Raw genomic sequence first — 19,102 nt, forward strand, 5'->3', positions numbered from 1 at the left:
AGGTTTTGGTAATATTTTGATGACTATCCCCTTCTATATTTATGGCTTCAAAGAATGAAAGGTGTTCTTGCTCAATGGTGTCTGGGAGTGAAATTTGGTAGTACTAAAAAGGTTTTTTCATGATTTTGTGTCTTTTATGGTAAGGTTGGATAGGTTTTTAGACATATACATATGTATAGAGAAGGTGCTATGACACTCTCAATATGTTGTGACATGCTCACCCCAGATGCTCATATCAAGACATTGAATGTCAACTGTGATCAACTTGATGGCTGCAGATTCCGGCCACAAAATCGACAAATCTATTGTTATTTAGCATAACTTAAACACAGGATGATAACTGGCAGCCATTGCAACTTGTCTTTTTTCAGTGCACTAAGTTAGACTAAATCCAATGATTGATTAGATTTACTCCAAAGTGTGAATTTCACAATAAATGATGTCATTGGTCAAAGTTCTAACAAGAGTTAAAGAGGGATTATGTCAGATCTACTAGAGGAAAGTCATTCTCACAGACTTGATCTATGGAAGATTGAACTGATGTTATTGTTTAATCATGGTGATAATTGTAATTGCATGTTAACATAGATTTTATATTTAGTATTTAATTGTTAATAATATTGACATAATATTTATATATTTGTGAGATGTTTTATATCTGATATTGTAAATAATAAAGTGTGAGGTCTGAAGTATTTTTTAGATAATTGTTACTATGTGTGTGCATTTTATTTACATAGGAAGTAGGATAGATTAGTCTTATGCATGTTTATTTCTCATCATCACTATTTTATTAGCAGCAACAACCACAAAATTTTACTCGAAGTCTCTCAAGAGCCACGTATACTAGTATTACTATAGTCAATATTTTGATTGAGAATTTATATTCTGATCCAATGCTATGGAATTTCTTGCAGAATGAAATACATGTAAAATTCTGATAAAAATGTTTTGAACCCAGGACCCATTAGCGAGAAGAGCAGGGAAAGAAATATTGTACATTTTAAAAGACTTCTGATGTAGTTTGCCTTTAGAATATAATACATAAATCTGATGTACTTAAACTTATATAGAACTTTATATTTATGTCTTTTAGTTTTAATTAGATTAAATTAGATTATTAGACTTTAACCTTATACTTAAATATTTTATATAATCTTACTAACCCTATGCAGTATTTTTCAGGGATTTTGTTATTCCCCCTAGATTTCTTACAATTCTTCTTCATTTTTTTTTAATGAAAGATTGTTATATTGTTAAAACAAGATTTTCATATCTGGATCCTACATTACAGTCAAATTACAGAACTCTGATTTTCAATGTTCAAATTTATTTTTATGTCTAATAGATTATATTTACACCAATAAACATGCTACTATATCTGCATCTGATTTTAAGAAACCTTAGGATTGCCTTACAGCCATGGATTTTAACTATGGCATTTATAAGTAATTTTTTAAGTTTTCAATATTTCTATAGCATCTGGCTTTATCAATCTTTTAGTCAGCTATAAATTGATATGATTAAATAATGAATTCAAATAGTGATTTTATATCTAAATCTCTTAAATAATTGATGTATATTATATTTAGGTTGTGGATTTTGATTTTTGTTACCGTTGTTAATTGTTGAATATCCTGTTATTGATGATAAATAACTCATATCTGTTATTCATGTCCTATTAAATTGTTTTAGTTAGTATTATTAAGCTTAATTATAAATCAACAAGGTATGCAAGTTGAAATAAGATGAGAATTGGGCATAGAAAGCTGGAGATAACTGGTATTGCAGTGTTATGATTATTGTACTTTATGTGAGCTTACAAAGGGGGACAAAGCGCCGTCTCCTCAACCAAAATTCCTGTTATAGGAAATCTTTATCTGTAACTACAGATGATCCACATCGATAGGAAATACCGCTACCAAAATACAAGATAACCATGTTGATCTACTGATTATTTACTATCATAGGCTGTGAACATTTCTACAACATATCTATATTCCAGCCCATTATACTAGGGTTTGAATTTCTATCAAGCCATTGTAATATACTATTAGATTTAAAAAAACAAGAGAGTGATTAAAATATTTTATTTAAAATCAGAATAAAAGCCATTTTTCAGCCATAAATCTTAAATGAATTCATACTGCATGGCAAGCAAAATGTTTCTATTCTAGTCAGAAGGCAAAACAATACTCTTTAGGCGTTATAACATAAAAAATATACTAAACAAACTTCCCCTTCTTGGCAATGCAATAAAATATAGAACAAAAGAATGCTTGCAATCACTTATATTTTGTAGTCATTAGACAATATATGATGCAATACTCTCTATATATATATTTGTATGTACTGATATTACAGTGTGACTAGTACATATCAATAAAGCATTATATAGATCTTTAAAATATCTCTAGCCTCATGCAATATTTATATTATTGATAGGAAAGAAATTAATATCACCACAAATCAATACACTGTATATAAATATTATATTGCTGACTGCTGAGCTATAGCAATCAATCATAAGGGTATACATAGCAAATGAATTTCAGAAATAAAACTTTGAAAAGAGTAAAGGTAAATGAATAGTAGTAGAAGAAAAAAGTTGAAAGCATACACTATGAAAACAAATTAAAACACACAACTGTATAGATCACATTCACAACTTGAAAATGAATTGATGAGTTATAACATATAGGTTGAAAAACTAAATAACCACTCAGAAATGGTAATGAGAACTAATTTAAAACACTGTCATTCAGTTGTAAAACTCCCAGGTGGATGCTGATGTTATTGATAGAATCGTCTAAACCAGGTGAGGGTAAATCAAGGGTAGGTAATGTCTCGTCAATGTAAGGGATATCAACTTCTAGTATATCTGGTATATCATCAAACAACTTATCATCTAAATGACCTAAACCTGAAACATGAAAATAAAGGAACTGATTGAAATTTGTTACTGCACCTGATTGCACTCACAAATGGCAACACAACACAGTGTTTTGAGGAAAACTGTTCCTACTCTTTTATGAAGTGTAGAATCATTCACATACACAGCCTGTAAAATACAAGCCAGCACTTTAATATCCCAACCACTTTTAATATTTTCCATCAAGTTTGCATCACAAGGGGATGGGTTAAATTGTTCAAAAGTACATTATTGACAATGCACACAACAAGCACATCAAAACACCAAATTTAGGAAAAAGTAGAAGCTTACCATCTGTGTCTAGTTTAGTAAGATCATCTAAATTATCAAATACATCTTCTCTATAAACTGGTCCTACTGGGTCATCATCATCACTGAGAGGTGGAATACCAAATAAACATGGAGGACGCCACTTAATTATTTTCTCCAGATAATTGGAAATTTTTTCTTCTGGTGGAGGAACTCGATTATCTAAAACATGGTCAAGAATGCAAATATTCGTACTTGACTTTCATTTAGGCTAATGTATACAAGTTTTAAACTGTCTATTCTTGAGAAATTTCAAGAAAATGTTGATGGACATGAGTGCTGACATTATACATTCACATGCATGTAATGAGGCTGAAAATGATACCTTGAATTTCTGGAGGGATAGACATATGATCTACTTCATCTATATCTAAAACTCTCTGGTTATTATCTATTTGCATTACAACAGGTGCCTTGACTTTCATTGGCTTCTTATGGTTAACATTTTCTTTCTACATAAAAATAAAAACTCACAAAATATCAAACTGATAGTGAAACTTTAGAATAATCTCTGAATCGCACATCAGATATTCTTCATGGAAGATAGAACTTAATAATAATGGAACCCTTTGCTTTCACACTTTTCAATAGATTAAATTTGTTTCCGTTTTGCACGGAAATTAGTACCAGGTTTTATCATATATAATTATGTTACTTTTCAGTTAGATTACTCCTGGCAAAAATACATGTACATTGCAAATATACAGAGGTAAATATATGCCATAAATCACATAAAAAAAAATTTTTTTTTTCTTTTTGAACTGCAAAGCTATGATGTTTCTTATATGTTACATAATCAAATATGGATTACTTACATCTTGAATATTATTTTTAAAAGAAACATGTCGTTTTGATTTCACAGATTGTTTGTGAAGATTAACAGAAGGTTTAATATTGCTGACAGGTTTTAAAGCTAATCCACCAGGCTTCAAATTATGTGGGGTTTGATTTAAAATGTTCTGGGCATTGCCCAAGGCTTTACGTGGTGTTACAAATGCCGGTGTATTAGATCCTTGAAATGACTTGATTCCTGAAAAATTTGCAACATTTATAATTATCAACAACATTCAAAATAAATAGTCCCAAATATGCCTGATTGTTGCCTTAATATTAAATGTACATTAAATTTGTGGTAGGGTAATAAATAATAAATGCATTAGATCGCTCCGATTTGTCTAAAAAAGCACTTATAAATAATAAATTCACTCTCTCGCCCCAAATTTTGAGAAAAGGCCTATAAAACAGACTATTTAACTTGTAAGGCCTTATGATGTTTTGTTAATGAAAATTTTGCATTTAAATCTCCAACTGTCAGAAATATTCTTGATACTGCAAAATAATATTTACAAGTTTACCAGTATCAAATAATATCATAGTCTGATTATTTACTCACTATTGAAATTAGAACCACTACCAAGAGGTAATCTATTTCCTTTTGGTCGGGCCCCAGCATTCTCTTTATCTTGATTGTGTATTTGGAGAGCAGACATCTTGATCTACCAAGCAAATATATCTTTGTATGTCTGGCTGAAAAAATATACATGTAATTTCAAATTTCATTATTATAGATCTACGGTTCATCAAGTTTCAGAGGTTAAGTAAAGAGTAGACCTAGTCTAGAGATTAATTGTGTCTAATCATAGGCATAAATAACATCAATCATATCAGTAGGCCAAATTTTAATAAAATAAATTATGTACACTGGTTATATTGTAAGTAGTAACATAACCTTTCACAGTAAAGTTTCACTTAAATATCAGTTACTAAACATACTTAAACCCTGTCCTTGATCTGTGATAAACAATGCCAAGAATAAGCAAACCTCAGATAAGAACTCAGTCTTGAGAAAATCATGAAAATGGATAATTATATGATGAATTAAAGCTCATCAAAGTCAGTGACCAAAATCTTTGGCCTGAATAAGCTGATGCAAGAGAATTAAACAAAATACCATATAATGCCGTTTGCTGATAGTAACACTGGATGTTAGAATTATCAAAAGTAACGCCGCAAATAAACTCAAAATATGTTCCAAAATCTTTGTATTCAAATTTCCCGGCATGTGATTCAAAGCGCATGCGTGCTCAATCTGTTTTCTTCGGCTTTATTTTCATTATCACCAAAAAAGAGATATATATATATAGTGGACGATACAAACAGTTTAATGAAACAACAGAAACTTACCGAAAAGCACCGAAACTTATTTCATAGATAATAGACAAAAGTGTCATAATGTACATTTTTTTACTCTAATTGCCGAATGATTTTACTAATTAGTTGTCTCCCTTTAATCTTTTTTTTTTCTCAAATACGATATTTTAAAATATGGCAAATTCAGGGCATGCTAAACATACTTACAATTCTGCAGTCAAAAGATTATATCCAGAGATTTACAGAAAGTGGAGGTGTAGTCTTTATGTGTACATTTTAACTCTGATTTGAACCAAAATTACACGTATATTACGGATGTGTGTAATTTGCAAATCACCAACCGTTCTGGTAGTCCGAAACCCCAGGAGGCAGCAATTGACAGCAATTGTGAATGTTGTGGGCTGGAGTAGGGTCAGGAAAACTTGTCCCTGTTTTATGGGTAATTTCTGCACCAGAGAGGGGGCTGGTTCTCTGTTTATCCTACCCTAATCCAGGCTACTACTGTCAAAATAGGTTAGCTATCAGCGGCTGGAATAGAGGCAGATGTTATTGACCACCTTTTTTATGGCATTGTTAATGTTTCAAGCTTCAAGATTACCTTTTTGAAAAGTGAGCCAGGTGGTAAAATTCATATCTGTATATTGTATTAATTATGTTTACAGATGGAACGTCTCTGATAGTAAAAGTGATGATGTTATAGGTGAGTATTATAAGGTAATATACTGATTAGATGATCAGTGGGTAGCCTACCATCAAAAGTTAAGGTACTAGAGCCTACTGATAAGTTGATCAGTGAGTACTATTAAATGATAGGTATTAGGGGGTGAAATCAGTGAGTACTATTAAAAGTTAAAGTAATACTGATTACAAGTATACCTTTATGTGTAAGGGACATTCCGCTTTTTTTGTAGGTCTAAAAAATTTTTTTACTCAAATTTGTGAAAACTATTCACCAAAATCTAGAGTAATTTGACCTTTAACATATCAGAAATTTTAACTAAAAGGATGCTTTTTGGAAGCTGTTAGAAAACTGCTGAACGTATTTGAGTGAAATCAATGCCTACTTGTAGAGAAATATGTCTCCTAAGTATTTTAAAGGTTTCAACTAACAATATCGAGCTATTATAAAGCCAAACACCAAAACTAGGTCAAACTGCTTAATCAGCAATAGTACTCTCCGTTTTAATTAACCTTCTAAAACAACTTCAGTTTGATAAAGATGATCAAAAGATATAAATACCATACTTTAGAAATATTTTCAGGAGTAATTTACAACATTTTTGATAATGAAAACTTTTTACAAAAAAGCGGAATACCCCTGTAAACTTTTGAAAATAACCGAAGTGGAAAAAAAGTATCAATAGGAGAGTTGATCAAATTATTCAATGGAGACTGTGAAAGAGCTGAACTCCCTTCTATAATGTATATTATGTGCTATTTTCATTCTATGGATGTTTTTTAAATTGCTTTTTTGCACTTAAAGTTTGAATTGTAATGGTAACGCTGTTTTGTTGATAATCTAATGATAACTTGTGTTGTAATTTTTAGATTTCCAAAATTTGGAAACACAAGAATGCCCCAATTGTTACAGTGATTTGAGTATGAATAACTGTCAGATACGTTTAAAACCAAAGATGAAACTAACAGCTTCGTTGAAAAAATTGATAAAGAAATCAAAAGTAGAAAAGAATAAATTATCAAAGAAACAAAAACATCTTGTTGATTTGTATACCAATAGTAAGAATAATATAGTAAGTATATCATACATCAAAATGAAGGAATAACAGCACTGACTAGTATCTTATATCATTATCTTTGAAAGAACTTTGAATATGCTTACCAGATAACCAGTTTCTAATTTTCGAGTATTAGCCATACTGATATTGCATATAAATCTTCTATTCAGCTGAAGGCAAGTTTTTTGTTATATATATATATATAAAGATGCTTAATGTGCTACATAATTATGTTATTGTTTGTTTTTATTTTCCAGGTATTAAAATGTTTATCATGTAGTAAATCTATAAAATTTCCTGGTATATCAAGACCACAAATAATCAATCAAAGGTTAAAGTTTAAAGTGAAGAACACAGCCAAGGAGGATTCCATGTAAGTGGACATAAAGAATTTCTTATTTCTACTATCTGAGATACTACATGCATTATTTGGATTCTGTTATTCATTGATGTCATGATGTATTGCATATGTTACTTTCACCATCTAAGGTTTATATTTATCAATATTTACATTAGCTATTATTTTTTCCATCCGGCTAATACAAATTCGTGTGGCGTTTATGGTGATATAATCGTCACACAAATTTGCCTCATCACCAAAACATTAGGCATAGTAATTTTAGCTTATGATGTTGTTAATTATTAATGTCATTGTATATAATAGACGGGTCTCCAATGTAAACAATCATGTCGGTAGTCCCAAACGTTGAAACGTAAAGACACAGGCCTTACTTAAATACATACTAAAGTCTTTGTATCAAAATTAGAATGTCTTGAAAACGTAGATAGAAGCAATAAACTGAAAATTGAATAAATGTGCATGAGCGCATTTATGATTAATTTTCCAGTAAAACTTTGTCCTGATTTATGACCATAACTGCCAAAGGGGTAACAGTCTATTGCTTTAATAATCCTAAACATTTATCATTCGATTGAAGATAAACCTATGAATTGTCAAATCCTTTGCAAAACTTGTTCTAGTTTTGGACTTGGATCTAATAGATTGGAAAATGACCAAGGGAATAGTCAGTATTTGTATTCCAGCATTTAACTAAACTCTGTTTCTGAATGAAAAGGATTGTTATTCCTTATTGTAGGTCTCCAAGTATCATTCACAACAAACAAACAAAAGAATGTAAGATAAATGATAAAGCTCAAAGTAAGAAGAAAAAGAAGAAAATGCAGAATCAAAGTCTTCAGTTTATATTATCTCAAGAAAAAAGAAAGAAGAGTGGAGAGACATTGAAAGATTTTTTATCAAGTGTCAGATAGTTACAACTTGGAAACATTCATAATAATAACCAAGAAGTACTTGTCTAGTGTTATATTGAGGTAATTTCTTTCTGGATTTGGAACTGTATGATGTTAGTCCTGAATAATATATATTACAGGTCTTGAGTTGTATCAATATTAGTAGTTACCTCAGATTATTGGCATAGCTCATTTTATATAGATGTGATATTATACATATGTCCAAAAGCTTCTTAAAAATTATTATTGAATTATTGCAAAATGGATTTGATTTGAAAAATATTTCCATTTATCTGGAGCGGCATGTGGAAGTCCAATGACCTTGAATAAGTCATCTTCACTTATTTGAGTCAATCCCTGAGAAAGATCAATGTCAAGAAGTTAGGCCAAGGACCAGCTGGTAGATTTATTTTCTTTCTTTCTTTTATGCCCACTATATGCAGTACACATAATAGATCCCTAAATTATGAAAGATATAAAACATAAACATTTGATTTGCTAATAATTAATTGTTATTTATTCCAAATAACTGTACATAATAATTAAAAATATCAGTATCCATTGTGATCATTGAATGATATGATTAGATGATTAAAGATGGAATAAAAAAAAAAATAGGTGTATAGAAAAACAGGACTATGTGATACACTATTATCATAATAAATACTGTTATAGGTAAATAATAACAATATATGGTCTAATAACAAGTTATAGCACTGTGCCCAGACAATCTCAATAGTATAAATTCCTCAATCAATCAAGTGATTCAAAGAATCAAAACATTCTATAGCTGATTTACATACATGATTCATTTACTTAGTTACTTAATTTAGTGCTCTACCTATTTTAGTGCTCTAGTGTCTGACATTAATTCAAACTGAAAACTTGATTAATAAAATGAATAACGTCAGATATATATATATATTATATATATATATATTTGTCCTCCTGCCCATGCAATCTAGTATTTCTTTAAACATATTTTTGAAATGTAGCCTGGAAAACCGTCTATAGTGTACATGTGTACATAAAATATGACTTAATGTGAACTAAAAGCTGGATTTACAACCAATATAAAGACCATAATTGATGTGATCCATCACCAACAACACATAGAAAGCTTATGAAAGACAAAAACATTCATATATTTGGTGGATATTTTTCATCCATTGATATAAAATGTTAAAGGGATATCAGTATTTGATAGAGATGTCAAATTGCTTTCTTTTCCAACTTTATTTCAACTACCACTTCTCTGAATAATAATCTGATATCAGATTCACATACACTGTACAATCTAATATTATGTTTTATATTAGCATCAATTCTGCTGCTGATAATAATAATAGTATTAGAACTGTTGCTTCTTCCCCTAATTGAAATGGAATTGGAAGTTGCCTTGTGAGAAATTGTAAGGTATCTGAAAGGTCTTTTGACAATCCAAGCAAATATTTCTATCCCTTTAAAGACTATAAAAACACATCACAGATAAGTTTATCAATCATCAAGTAATTTAGTTGTTGCTAAATTTCCGTCTGTCATATCAATTTCAAAATCTGTATCATCATCAATCATTTTACTACTACCATTAGCTTTAGGTGTACTGTAGAATTTTTTAGTGTAGTTAAAATCCATAGATTCCCATCTTCGACTAGTACGTTGTTTACGTCGACAACTTCTTATCACAACAATAAATACAACAATCACAACAAATAAACATCCAAAAGCAACTCCTATATAAATACGCTGATGTTTATCAGTTTCATATAAATTGTCTTTTTCATTTTCTGTATTTTTATCAGCATACACTGGCTTTTCTCCATTTTTCTTGATAGTTTCTTCAATTTTCTCCTCTACTTTTTCAGGAAGTTTTTCACGCTGGAAGGGACCATGATTCTCCTGAACTATCCAGAAAGTGTCGAGAACTTTAGAATCAGCTGTTATTTGATCATATTGAATATGGGTTTCATTGATAACTTGTAAAGATCCAATACTTTTTGTACCATTTGTTAGATGGAATGCAGACCACTCTATAAAATAGGAAACAACAAATATTTAATTTATCTATATAATGATGCATAAAGTGAGTACAATTCCAGTGACATGCCAGCGTGTCAGTATGAACAATGAATTACAGACATGTCAGTATGAGAGCATGAACAATGAATTATGGACAGCAGCCTTAGAAAAATATTGTGTGAAAATTTAAGTTTACAAATAGACTCAATACTAAGTCATTTTGAAAATAAAGAATGGATAAAAGTCAACAATGTATCTTTCTACATTGCTGTTCACAGGTCATTTCTTGCCATGAACACGCAATGTTAACACCATTACATAACAGAGTACACATGAACTTTATTCAAGATGTAAAAGATCGTCAATTATAGGAACGATTGGAATTTATGATATGAAAATTGCACAAATTATTATTCCCAATTTATCAAAAACTATAATTGTAACAAACAGTAATTCCATGTGGACTCCGTTCCAAAATTTGATACTATTTCTGTGTTACTTCAACTTACTTGAAATTTAACCATAACAAGGCTGATAATGATCTATAAATGACCAGGTGATTATATAATATTATTGATCTAACCTTCTGTATTATTATCATTATTGTCAATATTGGTATCTACAGTAGGACCTACTGTTATCTGTATAGGTGCCATAGGATTAGTATAGTTATCAGATAATACCACATCTTTATAGGTAGGCCATAATCTCTCATATAGTGGTTCATGTGATTGTAGTACTATATCTACACCATAAGTATAAAATATATCTTCAAATCTATAATGATATCAATGGACACATAATGAACTACTTATCTTAATTCTCAAAAATCCAGCTGAGAATAACTTTGGCAAGAAAAATATAAATATTAATATTGGAAGTGTCATCTCAATTTCTCAGAATTAAAAAATAAGTTGTAAATAATATTTTGACAGTTTTTTGAGTGTCTAGATAACCCAGACTATATGCATTGATTTATTGTGAGTTGGATAATTAGACGCTTTTAGTTGTTGACATTAATGGTAATATTATCAACAGTTCATCTATCTAGATATTATTACCAAATCATTTATTCAGAATACGCGTACTAGACACTGCTAAACAATCATAGTTTCTGGAAGTAATTCTTACCCTGCTCTTACAGTAGAATCTGTAGTTGAACAGTCACTGTTTGTTATATTGGTACAATACATAGGTCTATGACCTAGTGCTATAACCCAGGGTCTCTCTGTACGTTTAGTATTAGCTTGTTTTAAATCAGCTATTAACCAGTCTCTTTGTTCTTGTCTATAATTCTTATTACTTGTAAAGAATACTTCAGTTGAATAACTATAAGATAAAGCTTAGGTTATGGGAAACAATTTTTATTCTATTGCATTTTTCATTCGGCACATTTGCCCAATAAGGTGCAGAAAGAAAATAGAGATCATCTTCACAATGTCAAGCAGTTATGAACTAGGTCATAATATCTTGACATTGTAAGGTACCTTTATTGTGTAGATGTCATACAGCACCTGTTTGGCAAGTTTTTAATATATGATGTACAATCCAATCAAGTCACTGTATTTACAAACTTTCGTGATGCAAGAAAAGTTCCCAATGGTGTCAAAGAATTAATTTCATTTGAACTGGTCTATTGTTAAAAAAATAAACTTTATATGTGTACCTGATAAAATGTATGGGACCAATATCTATACTGTACCATAATTTATTCATTGGTATTGGCCAATCTGTACCTGGCATAGAGAACTCGTGTCTGTATTCAGTGAAAATATCTGACAGTTTTTCTGCAATGTAAATTAATATTTATATATATCTATCACGTATTATAACTGTCTAATAGTCAAGTCCAATAATAATTATATTACTGCAGGTGGTCTGATGATAATAGAGTACTCAGTCTGGATAAAACTAGACTAATAGAACAGTTTTATTACCTTGTTTTTAAATCATTAAAAGGAGATAATCATTGAACTATTAATTTTCTACCAAATAAAACTAAGTTTCAGCTTTTCCATAGAACTTTTTCATTGAAAAGCAGAGTCATATTTCATTTGTGAAATTTTTAGGATGGTCACTCTTTATCTACATGCAAGTCAAATATTTCGATGATGATATCCCTTTAAAGACCAATTTTGAGAACTCATTGACATGATAATGCCAATGGTATTTGGAAAGTGAGAGAGATTTCAAATAGCTCAGCTTATTTAGGTAATTCAAAAAGATGAAGGAGATGATGGTAAAAAGTTATTCTGAAACTGGAAAGTGTCCTAGATGTATTAGTGGTTATTTGAAAATAATTTTATTGACTTACCTTGATTACTAGGTGATAATAAATAAGGTATTTTAGTTGTTATCCCCTCTACCATTTTAACAATTTCATCATTGTACTATAAATATAAAACATATATTTACTCATATTAATTTTTTTATACTGCCAAAGCCACACAATAATGCACAACTTTCTGGAATATGACCAGCTTTTCTTGTAGATTACAGTGAAACCACTGAATTTTTCATTTCACATGTCCGAGAGCGAAAACTTCCTTTCAAATATTGAAAGGTTAAGACTTTATGTATGTGTATTTGGACAAATTAAAGGTCTTTATTGCAGCTATTCCAAAAACCTGTCAAATTTGTGATTCCTGTAATTCCAGAAAAGCTTAAAAAGACATTTGCTTGATTACATAAAGACAATAGTTGAAAATTCTTTAAAAAGTATAAGAGGAGGGTGAATAAATTCCCCAATTCCTACCTTGATATTTTGATTATCATAATTATAATTGTGAGTAGAGAATAGTGCTGTAATATCACCAGTTAAAACTTGATTATTAATATAAGATAATATATCTGTATTTATAGTACTGTGTATTAAAAACTTTGGTATCCAATCCTGTTGAGAAAGATACAAAGATATTTTCTATTTCAAATTCTCCCTGTGATAGTTTTATTGGTGGGTAAAGAAAATAGTCTCCTTTAAATGATTGTTTCTGTTATAATATAGTTATGATACCAGGTAATTCCATTGATGAATATCTACTGTGTCCAAGTTTGAGAATTTAATTATGTTAGTTCTAAGAGGTAGTGTAATTCGGCTTATTGGCATCCATGACAAAAAAATTTTCTACACCGTTTTCTCCTGGAAATAGATCTAGAACGCTTTCCTTTTAAATTCAATATATAAAAATACCAAGGCAAAATCTCAATTTTTAGACATGTTTCATTACTTTAAACAATTACCATCAGTATTTTTCAAAACATAACCAATGATAATCTACTTTAATGTTAACAATGTAACCTTACCTTAGTAATTGGTTTAGTTTTAAAGTAAAATGGTCCAGTAGAAACATCATTACTTATTGGACGATAGAAATATGTTTTATCTCCTTCTAGATTCTAAAATATACAATAGTAATATTAATACAATCATGTGAAATTCAGTCAATCAAGCTCCAAATTTAACTTATTCCTATACAGAGGAAGAAATCTTTAAAGTCCTAGAGTGTCCGTCAGAAACTTAACTATGAAAATTCATCATAGTAATAAAAATGCAGTTTTGACACCTGAAAAAGAAAACCTTTGAACAACTGGATTGAAACATAACCTAAAGTTTTCATAGTTTTTGTCTTAAATATTTAATTTTTATACATAGGAGCTCAATCTCGGCTAATGAAAATCTAACAACTGTTTCCTTCACGTTTTAAAAAAAACTACAGTATAAATTTCACAACCATGACTGCAAATTATTACTGGTATATATTATTGAATTGTAGATGAACCTTCAGTTAGATTTTCAATTTGAAAAGTGTTACAGCTGGCTGAATATAATAGCTTTGAGATATAAACATATTGTTCCCCCATTGGCCTTTTGGTTTTGACTTTACATTACCTGTAGAATAACTCTATGAATATATTTAGCACTGGATTGATTTATTTGTTCTATATTAAGACTGGAACCAGAAGCTTGGTATTGAAAGTTCCAGGGTGATGTATCAAACCTGACAATAGTACTACAATCATCTGGTGTGGTCCACATTATTATCATTTCACCTATATTATTTCCATAATTTATATGTACTTTTTCTGGCAGACACTTTACTGAAAAAAAAAATGTTATCAAAGGATTTTTTTCCAATTTTAATTATTGAAGCCTGTAAAGGGGAAATTTAGACATTCTACAAAAGTAAATCATAAGTAATTATGTGTAATATCATTAGAAGAGCTCATTACAGAGACTTAACAGAGAAGGGGCGAAATGGGAAGGGGCGATGTGTGAAGACACCCTAATCATATTCTTGTTGACTTTCATAAATATGTCTACTTTTGTGACTGAGTCTAACAAATTAAAAATTGTTCTTACAAGGATATATTTCCATGTGATGTGATTCCATTTCAGAACAGGGAAACCTTTTAAATCTTTGTTTAATTTTAATTTATGTTTTGCATACAATTGTTGTTAGTTGTTTGTTTACTATTTCATTAACATATCATATTTGGTTTAAGAGTATATTAGACTCCATCATTAACTAGATGTTAGCAATAAAATGTTTAATTGCTATTGATTGTCTGTATCCTGTCAGTCCTGTCACTGTTTGCTTTAATCATAGCATACTTAAAATATCTTGTTGTTAGTCAATAGAAGATACACCACAGGATGATAATAATCACTCTTTCTATCCATATGTACCCAGAGGTGGAATATTAAATGCCTTTCAAAAGTTATATTTTCGCCCAAAGCCTTTTAATTGGTTCTAAAATCCATATTTTGTAGTCAAAAAATGTTCGTTCAATTTGGTGAACTTTGTATTGAGTAGCTCATAAAGATGAAAGTTTGAGGTCAAATGAATGGTTGTCATTGAAGAATATTCTGATAATTTCATGGCTGACCTTTTAATTTCATGTTGTAGAACAGTAAATGTCATGAGGGACGGTATACTGGTGAATCAGAGTAATTATTAATAATTATACTTAATAAACCTTCCATTATTACTATTATTTATAATATAGTGCGTATTTTATAGTTATATTAATTCTAATTCGTTTTCTTGTTTTTGAACTGACTTGATGAACTCAGTTCAGATCAACTCAATTAGTGGCGATCCTATGAATCATTTGAATCGTTAGGCCAACTGGCTACCAATGAGGGCATCATGCATGTAAGGACTGAAAAGCTTCTTTTATACCAAGCCACTATAAAGGCTATACATAGAATTCATCTGTTCTGTTCTGAGAACGGATAAATTTTGTTATTTAAAAGGGGTGAATGATAAGAAATTTGAAAAAAACACGGGGAGGGGTCAAAGCTAGACTATCCTTATTTCTTGGTGTAGAAATTCTACTGTGCTTAAAGAAAGCTATATATTGTTATTATTCAATGTTTTATCTTCATATTGAAATTTTATTTTCTTCATAAAAGCGTGCGTCAATATCTGGAAATATGCATTGGTGAAAAAAAAATTTCATTTGGATGAAATTATATACTGTATGTGAAATAATTCAAAACCAATATTATATGACTTGATGATCCATTCAATGATTATATGTTGTTTCAAACAAAATGTCTCTAGATCAAAATAACATACATTCTGTTTGTCTATACTCATGTTGTAAATAACAATTTATTGGAATTTAATTCAAGACAAATTGATGGTTGTAATTCTATTAAACAAAGTAAATGATATCTAAAAAACACATTTTACAAGAAATTATAATAAAAAACGACATTTTATTTTTGAAAAATACTTGTTAAAGACAGGTATTTTCTTTTCATCTGATTCAGATTACATTCAATAACAATATAGGCCAGAAATATTAAATGAATTATTTTCCCTTATAAGCAATGACTTATCCTGCTATAAATGACAAGAGTTTATTACATGTTTCCCAAACATGTGTTTTGGATAAGGTATTTTTATTTCACTTTAAACAATATTTATTCAAGAATTACAAATATTACAATATACATATAGATAAACATATGGTTTTGGAAACAAGCTTTAAAGCTTATATAAATCCATTACCATTGGATAAGGTATTCATATTAAGACCGGTAATTTGGAATAGCATGAAATACTACCCAACAATTGAATACATGTATTTTCCATATTCTACACAATTCCATAACAAGAATTGAAGTTCAGTTGCTTATAATTTATAACTGAATAATTCATACCATGTGTGCTTTTTGTTAAAAAAATATCAATAACATTATTTTTATTATTCAATATATGTTGAACAGTGTAAGACAATAGATATGTTTATTGATTGAACTAGGGAATATAGACAGACTAGAACACCTGCTTTATATTCAGTTATTATAATAGATAATATTTATTTATTGTTTACTGTACATTCCCTATCAACAAGTACTATTTTAAGACTGGAAGCTTTTATAGTCAGAAAAATATTGTTACAAAGGATGAACATAACCTGTATATCTTCAAATATGAAAACCAGTTAATATAGAAATTAAAAAGGTTAAACCAGCTATTTTCGAAGTTTGTTTAAAAAAGGTTAAACCAGCTATTTTAGAAGTTTGTTTAAAAAAGGTTAAACCAGCTATTTTAGAAGTATGTTTTAAAAAGGTTAAACCAGCTATTTTAGAAGTTTGTTTTAAAAAGATTAAACCAGGTATTTTAGAAGTTTGTTTAAAAAAGGTTAAACCAGCTATTTTAGAAGTTTGTTTAAAAAAGGTTAAACCAGCTATTTTAGAAGTATGTTTTAAAAAGGTTAAACCAGCTATTTTAGAAGTTTGTTTAAAAAAGATTAAACCAGGTATTTTAGAAGTTTGTTTTAAAAAGATTAAACCAGGTATTTTAGAAGTTTGTTTAAAAAAGGTTAAACCAGCTATTTTAGAAGTATGTTTTAAGAAGGTTAAACCAGCTATTTTAGAAGTTTGTTTAAAAAAGATTAAACCAGGTATTTTAGAAGTTTGTTTTAAAAAGGTTAAACCAGCTATTTTAGAAGTTTGTTTAAAAAAGGTTAAACCAGCTATTTTAGAAGTATGTTTTAAAAAGGTTAAACCAGCTATTTTAGAAGTTTGTTTACAAAAGGTTAAACCAGCTATTTTAGAAGTTTGTTTAAAAAAGGTTAAACCAGCTATTTTAGAAGTTTGTTTACAAAAGGTTAAACCAGCTATTTTAGAAGTTTGTTTAAAAAAGGTTAAACCAGCTATTTTAGAAGTATGTTTAAAAAAGTTTAAACCAGGTATTTTAGAAGTTTGTTTACAAAAGGTTAAACCAGCTATTTTAGAAGTTTGTTTAAAAAATGTTAAACCAGCTATTTTAGAAGTTTGTTTACAAAAGGTTAAACCAGCTATTTTAGAAGTTTGTTTTAAAAAGGTTGAACCAGCTATTTTAGAAGTTTGTTCAAAAAAGGTTAAACAAGCTATTTTAGAAGTTTGTTTAAAAAGGTTAAACCAGCTATTTTAGAAGTTTGTTCAAAAAAGGTTAAACCATATTCAAAGTTATACAGAGCAAATCACCCCCTTTTAAATTCAAACAACTCATAGAACGAAAAGAAGGGGATAAAGACAGCTTAAGTAGTTTTTCAGTTTATCAGGAAAGTTTTCAACTTAGTACAAAAATATTATTGTTCATGAAGAATATTAGTAAATTAGGTTACATTTATGTGGATCTCTAAAACAACCACAAAATTGATAGGTTGTTAGATATGCATAACCATGGAAAATTTAATCAATATTAGCTACTTTATATTGTAATTACAACACAATATTTCATCAATTATATATTCCATGCAGCAAGTAGGTCTTCAGCTTCTATAGTTTCTAGCTTTCTTGGTGAAAATAGAAACAAATATATACAAAACCTAAGTTGTTAGTATATACAACCTAAATTTATTATAATATATACTTACAGATATGCTTTCTAGAATCCAATATTTCACACTTGGTATACCATGCATTAAAACTTAAAATAACAGTTATATACCATAGTTTACTTCCACACATATTTCTTAATGTTAAAGTCATTTTGAACAATATTCTTATAAAATCTAATACATAATTTGAAATATTTTAGTAACTGTAAACTATTATCTAGAGACTGGTCTCTGTATATATCAATTGTTCACTGTGACTGTCCCAGAATACTCTCTAGAATGGTAACAGCTGTGAATGACACGTGCTTCTAGTCAGCCAACTTACAAATTCAATTTTATCTGAACTAACTGTATAAATTGAAGCCTCATTAAATTCATTATAAATGAAATGGAAACTAATTCCAACTGTATTATTGAATATATTATAGTGTGTCCAATGAAAACATTCTACTGATATTGTGGACCTTGTCATCCCTCAGATAAATAAACCTAAATGTATATAAATCCATTCGGTTTGACTTTCAAATCGATTTAAGACTTTTATAATATTGATCAAAAGACAAAAGTTAAATCAAAATAGACTCCTTTGTAAAAGTTGATGTCCGTTGTATTTCGTCAATCATTTGCATAAAGTTTGGAATCGTTAAGACAATGTTTGATATTGTTACATGGTATCCTACTAAACGCCTTAAACCCACTATTTTACGCAAAGTAGGCCTTCACAAAGTCCTTGAAATGACCTTCACTTCAGCAAATAGATACTGTTATCATTTGAGCTGATCTACATGACCTTGAAACAAACTTCAAACTATTGACTACAACCCTTCATTTTGGTTGATATCCCTGCAGTCGTATGAACGTAATA

At 29.5% G+C, this 19,102-nt stretch overlaps 4 protein-coding genes across 4 annotated transcripts; 2 read left to right on the top strand and 2 right to left on the bottom strand.

Annotated features, from left to right (window-relative positions):
- Window positions 1–2,073: 2,073 nt before the first annotated feature.
- On the bottom strand, window positions 2,074–5,292 carry LOTGIDRAFT_235369 (hypothetical protein). Its single transcript, XM_009064564.1, has 6 exons — window positions 5,193–5,292; window positions 4,635–4,768; window positions 4,057–4,271; window positions 3,567–3,693; window positions 3,224–3,403; window positions 2,074–2,923 (listed from the first exon to the last, which is right to left on the bottom strand). Exons 2-6 carry the CDS (start codon window positions 4,729–4,731, stop codon window positions 2,742–2,744), a joined length of 801 nt encoding a protein of 266 aa, XP_009062812.1. The 5' UTR covers window positions 4,732–4,768; window positions 5,193–5,292; the 3' UTR covers window positions 2,074–2,741.
- A 274-nt stretch (window positions 5,293–5,566) lies between these two features.
- LOTGIDRAFT_167104 (hypothetical protein) lies at window positions 5,567–8,400 on the top strand (the record flags this gene model as incomplete). Its single annotated transcript, XM_009064565.1, has 5 exons — window positions 5,567–5,646; window positions 6,055–6,092; window positions 6,941–7,143; window positions 7,386–7,501; window positions 8,226–8,400. The coding sequence occupies 5 exons, from the start codon at window positions 5,567–5,569 to the stop codon at window positions 8,398–8,400; spliced, it is 612 nt and encodes a 203-aa protein (XP_009062813.1).
- Window positions 8,401–9,876: 1,476 nt separating this feature from the next.
- LOTGIDRAFT_167105 (hypothetical protein) lies at window positions 9,877–15,298 on the bottom strand (the record flags this gene model as incomplete). The annotated part of the gene is made up of 9 exons (XM_009064566.1): window positions 9,877–10,409; window positions 10,982–11,175; window positions 11,530–11,727; window positions 12,065–12,185; window positions 12,713–12,788; window positions 13,154–13,291; window positions 13,702–13,794; window positions 14,288–14,496; window positions 15,286–15,298. The coding sequence occupies 9 exons, from the start codon at window positions 15,296–15,298 to the stop codon at window positions 9,877–9,879; spliced, it is 1,575 nt and encodes a 524-aa protein (XP_009062814.1).
- Window positions 15,299–17,174: 1,876 nt separating this feature from the next.
- Window positions 17,175–17,828, top strand: LOTGIDRAFT_128978 (hypothetical protein; the record flags this gene model as incomplete). The annotated part of the gene is made up of 1 exon (XM_009064567.1): window positions 17,175–17,828. A coding segment is annotated over one exon (654 nt), but the record flags the coding sequence as incomplete, so codon positions are not given.
- Between the last annotated feature and the right edge of the window lie 1,274 nt (window positions 17,829–19,102).

The sequence above is a fragment of the Lottia gigantea genome (genome assembly GCF_000327385.1).
Source record: "Lottia gigantea unplaced genomic scaffold LOTGIsca_63, whole genome shotgun sequence".
NCBI classification, from domain to species: domain Eukaryota; kingdom Metazoa; phylum Mollusca; class Gastropoda; family Lottiidae; genus Lottia; species Lottia gigantea.